The sequence below is a fragment of the Mus caroli genome, unplaced genomic scaffold (assembly GCF_978045245.1).
Source record: "Mus caroli unplaced genomic scaffold, Mus_caroli_1 scaffold_15, whole genome shotgun sequence".
Taxonomy (NCBI): domain Eukaryota; kingdom Metazoa; phylum Chordata; class Mammalia; order Rodentia; family Muridae; genus Mus; species Mus caroli.
Genome location: NW_028227270.1, coordinates 22,953,613 through 22,958,079, shown reverse-complemented (window position 1 = coordinate 22,958,079; position 4,467 = coordinate 22,953,613). Strand labels below are relative to the sequence as shown.

The window sequence follows — 4,467 nt, the reverse complement described above, 5'->3', positions numbered from 1 at the left end:
TTTTCCTCATTCAACCATTGCTTGCTCTATTCCCATGGAATTTGTGAGATGCTCTCATTAGAGTGGCTTAGTTTAGCTGTCAAGTCTCCAGGGCATTCAATTGCAGATAAATGACCAAAACGCCAGCCTAACCGCATTTTTATTAACAGATGGCGGAAAACAAACGTCTTTGGAGAAGAACCGAAGGGAAAGGGTTAAAGGGTCAATAAACAATTATTACCGTGCTCAAAATGGGGGATTTCTCATCAGATTCCACAGGCGGAGACTGGCCCAGTCCAGGGGAGCTGGGACACCCTACCAGACTCCCTCGCTCAATATTCCAGTGAGCACCTCACACATAGAGCAGTTGTCCCCAGTGGGATGACTCCTACAGGCCACTGGGTTGTCCAATCTAAGCGTCCCCGGAGCTTCTGAGATTAGGGCTGAGGGCTAATCCGGGAGAATCAGGCTGGGGGATTGAACTCCTGTAGTTCTGGGGTCGGGCTCGCGGCTGGCTAGGGTGGGATTCAGGATATCCAATACCTTGGCAAGAAATAGTGGGCTTCAGTCTCCAACTCTTGCTGCTGCCCCTCCTGCGGGTGAACTTTCTCTCCCTGCACGCCGATTCCCTCGCCTTTCTTTTCCTTCCCTGGGCCGCGCTCTGACGTGCACACCATGTGACAAGCCCCCTTCTGCTATAAGCCCAGACAAGGTCCGCCCTCTTCTGGACTCAGCCCTGGCCTTGCCGAGCTCCGTTTCTAGATTCTCACTCGTCCCGCGCCCTTCTGGGCGCCCGACACCGACTGGCCCGCCAGGGTCCAGCCACCCCCTCCTGGACTGACCAGGCTAAAGGGACCGCAGTGGAAAAGGTCAAGTCTAGAGCGCCCGCCACCCGGTGCCCGCCGAGCCGGGGAGCGCAAACACCGCGCGCAGCCCGGCTCGCCAAGTAGCGGAGCGGAGCGGCCCCAGCCACCTCCTGCAGCCGCGCGTCTCAGCGTGGCGTGCTCGCTCCGGGTCCGCCGCTCCGGGGTCGGCCTGGGGAGGCCAGGGAGCCGGGAGCCCGGTGCCCCTATGTGCCGCCGCGCCACCGCGCCGCCCCAGCTATGACCCTGAGCACGGAGATGTCCGATGCCTCCGGCCTCGCGGAGGAGACAGACATCGACGTGGTGGGGGAGGGCGAGGACGACGAGGAGGAGGAGGAGGACGATGACGACGAGGGCGGCGGCGGCCGCCGCGGCAGCGGGTCCGGGTTGCCCAGCTCGGCCCAGCGGCGGCGGCGCTCTTACGCCGGGGAGGACGATCTCGAGGACCTGGAGGAGGACGACGACGACGATGACCTGCTGCTGGCCTCGCGGCCCGCCGCGTCCCCCGCGCCTCCGGGTCCTGCGCCCGCTCCGGGGACGGGGTCCGGCGGCTGCAGCGGCGCGGGAGCGGGAGGCGGCGCGGGAGGTGGTACGGGCGCGGGCACGGGCGGGGGCGCTAAGAATCCGCTGGTGAAGCCGCCCTACTCGTACATCGCGCTCATCACCATGGCCATCCTGCAGAGCCCCAAGAAGCGCCTGACGCTCAGCGAGATCTGCGAGTTCATCAGCAGCCGCTTCCCTTACTACCGAGAGAAGTTCCCCGCCTGGCAGAACAGCATCCGTCACAACCTGTCGCTCAACGACTGCTTCGTCAAGATCCCGCGCGAACCGGGCAACCCGGGCAAGGGCAACTACTGGACCCTCGACCCGGAGTCCGCAGACATGTTCGACAACGGCAGCTTCCTGCGGCGCCGCAAGCGCTTCAAGCGCCAGCCGCTACTTGCTCCCCACGCGGCGGCCGAGGCGCTGCTGCTGCGCGGTGCGGGGCCGGCAGCGGGAGCGGGGGACCCGGGCGCCGCGCTCTTCCCGCCGCCGCCGCCGCCGCCCGCCTGCGGCTACGGAGCCTACGGCTGCGCCTACGGCCTGCAGCTGCCACCCTGCGCGCCGCCCTCCGCGCTCTTTGCCGCTGCCGCCGCGGCAGCCGCCGCCGCCTTCCATCCGCACTCGCCCCCGCCTCCTCCTCCGCCGCCGCCGCCTCCCGGTGCGGCCGCCGAGCTGGCGCGGACCGCTTTCGGCTACCGGTCACACGCGCTGGCCGCCGCCCTGCCCGGCCCGTTGCAGGCGGCCGCAGTCAAGGCGGGAGGCCCGGGCGCCGCAGCGCTCTCACGCTCGCCCTTCTCCATCGAGAGCCTCATCGGGCGCACTCGGGGTCCCGCGGCCGCCGGGGCGCACGCCTCGTCCGGGGCCGCCAGCGGGACCGCCCCGGGACCCGGGGGCGGGGGTTGCGCAGTGCAGGCGGCTGCTGGTCCCGCCGTCGCGCTCACCCGCTCGCTCGTGGTCGCCGCCGCGGCCGCCGCCTCCTCTGTGTCCTCGTCCGCCGCGCTGGGAACTCTGCACCAAGGGACTGCGCTGTCCAGTGTGGAGAACTTTACTGCTAGGATTTCCAATTGTTAGAAACGCCGTTAGCGCGCGGGAGAGAGCGAAGGTAGGACCCCCGGCTTCTTTCTCCGGATGGGGGGTTGGTTTCGTTAGCCCCTCCCGGTCCTCGGCGACCTCGCGCCCCCATTTTCGCCGCTTCGGATTCTTGGACCAGACTGTGTTGGGCGACAGCTGGGGCGTCACGCAGTTTAGCTCAGAGGGTCCATCTATTTATGCAAAATCGCCCTATGCTGCAACCCTGACTTGGGGTGGGAAGGAGGGGAGTCGCTCTGTCTTGGCACTAGGAATTTCCTTGACTTTTGACAAATTGAGAAAAAAAAAAAAAACAAGCAAAATCATCAAAACTAAGACCTTTTTGAGGTGTAGAGATTCTCAGGTCCAGGCGTTTAAGAAAAAAAAAAAATCAGTAATGTTTAAATGCAGCTTATAGAAAACCAGTAAAAGTCTCCAAGAAATGCCTCTACTTGTTCACTCTTGTTTGGTATACTTTTTTCATGGAAAGAAAATAAAAAGAAAAAAATTAACATGTTTACACAAGAAACAAGTCGAAATTTTCCTATTTTTAACCTGTGTTTTGTATCATAATGGACATGCGGAATTTTTATTTTGTACTTACTACGTATTCTTTGCAAGGAGTATTGTAAATTTTACTGGCAATTATTATTGTACTATTCTAATGTAAGATTTTTACACTTTTTTTCAGAAATAAAATGCTTAATTTTCAAAGAAAAGCCACCTAAGTAATTGGCTGAATTGTCCCTTTCTTAGTTTCTTTTCTGTTAAGAAGAAAAAAGGTGGAATAGATGAGTCTGAACTCAGTCCAGGATCTACTTAAACAGTACTTTCAAAGAAAGACTAACAAAACCGGGATGCCATACTGCCACAGTTCTTCATTTAAACTTTCCAAGTCAAAGCCACCCGCTGCACGGAACTTGTTTTTAGTGACAGCAAATGAAAGCTTTGTTACTTTGCTACATAATTCCAAGTCCAAGCTTTGTCCATGTTTAAGATCAGGGAGATGTTTTAGTCACTCTAAGGTAATTTAACAGGAGTGTTCAATTTTATTTTAGAAATTCTCGAGTTAATTTCGGCTCACTTATCAGCAAAATGTTGTACAAAAAAAATGCTCAAACACTATGTTAAACTGGGATGGGAACAACACAGGCAGGGCCCATCTCTAGTTTACAATTTTAACAGCAAAAAAGAGATGAGGAGATTATCTGTTTAAAGGTGTAAACGTCCTGGATAAGCAAATATTTACATTTATATCATGAATTATATATGAAAGTTCTGGTCTTTAAGGTAAAAGCGAGTCCAGGGATTATACAAATGAGTTCTGAGTGCAAAGGCAAGATGACTGGGATTTTGGCTTAAAATGAATAACCCAAGCGCAAGAGAATTTGTCAACTTTAACAGAGTATGTGGTTCAAAGATTTAACGATGAAAGTACCTGGGTGTTTACAGAACTAAATAACAGTTTGGGTGATTTAGGGCATCCCTTTTCGAATTTTAAGGCGTTCAGTGCTGGTTACATTCAACTTGTAGTTCCTTTTAGAAGCTGAGGCTAGTCTTGGCTACGTACAGATGGTACTGCGAGCCCTGCTTATAGCAGATGGGTGCATATGTAACACATAATTTGAATGCTTTGGGTCAGCAGGTTGCAGTAGAGATCTGTTTGTTCAGTTTCTTTAAAGTGTGGTAAGTGTACACACTATAATATCTGAAGACTCACAGATTGAATCTATCTAATCATGACGTCTGCATAACAGGCCAGTACTGTGCAGGGCTGGCCATATTTGAAGCCTGGTCTCTTCTGAAGAAGAAAAAGACTCAAAACCTCAAGATGAAATTCTGTTTGTTTGCACCCTCCCCCCCCCCCCAAGAGATTTGTGGAGGATGGTAAATTTGAGGTTAGAGTAAAGATATTTACACCTGAAAAGTACCACTAAATATATAGCAAGTTGTAGGTGAAGATCTTATATTCAAAGGCTTCTTGTACTCTAATAAAAATTTTAAAGAAAGCAGA

General features: G+C 54.5%; 1 protein-coding gene across 1 annotated transcript; it reads left to right on the top strand.

Annotated features, from left to right (window-relative positions):
• The first annotated feature begins 752 nt into the window (after window positions 1–752).
• On the top strand, window positions 753–3,068 carry Foxd1 (forkhead box D1). Its single transcript, XM_021180944.2, has one exon. The coding sequence runs from the start codon at window positions 1,083–1,085 to the stop codon at window positions 2,454–2,456; it is 1,374 nt and encodes a 457-aa protein (XP_021036603.1). The 5' UTR covers window positions 753–1,082; the 3' UTR covers window positions 2,457–3,068.
• The last annotated feature ends 1,399 nt before the right edge of the window (window positions 3,069–4,467 follow it).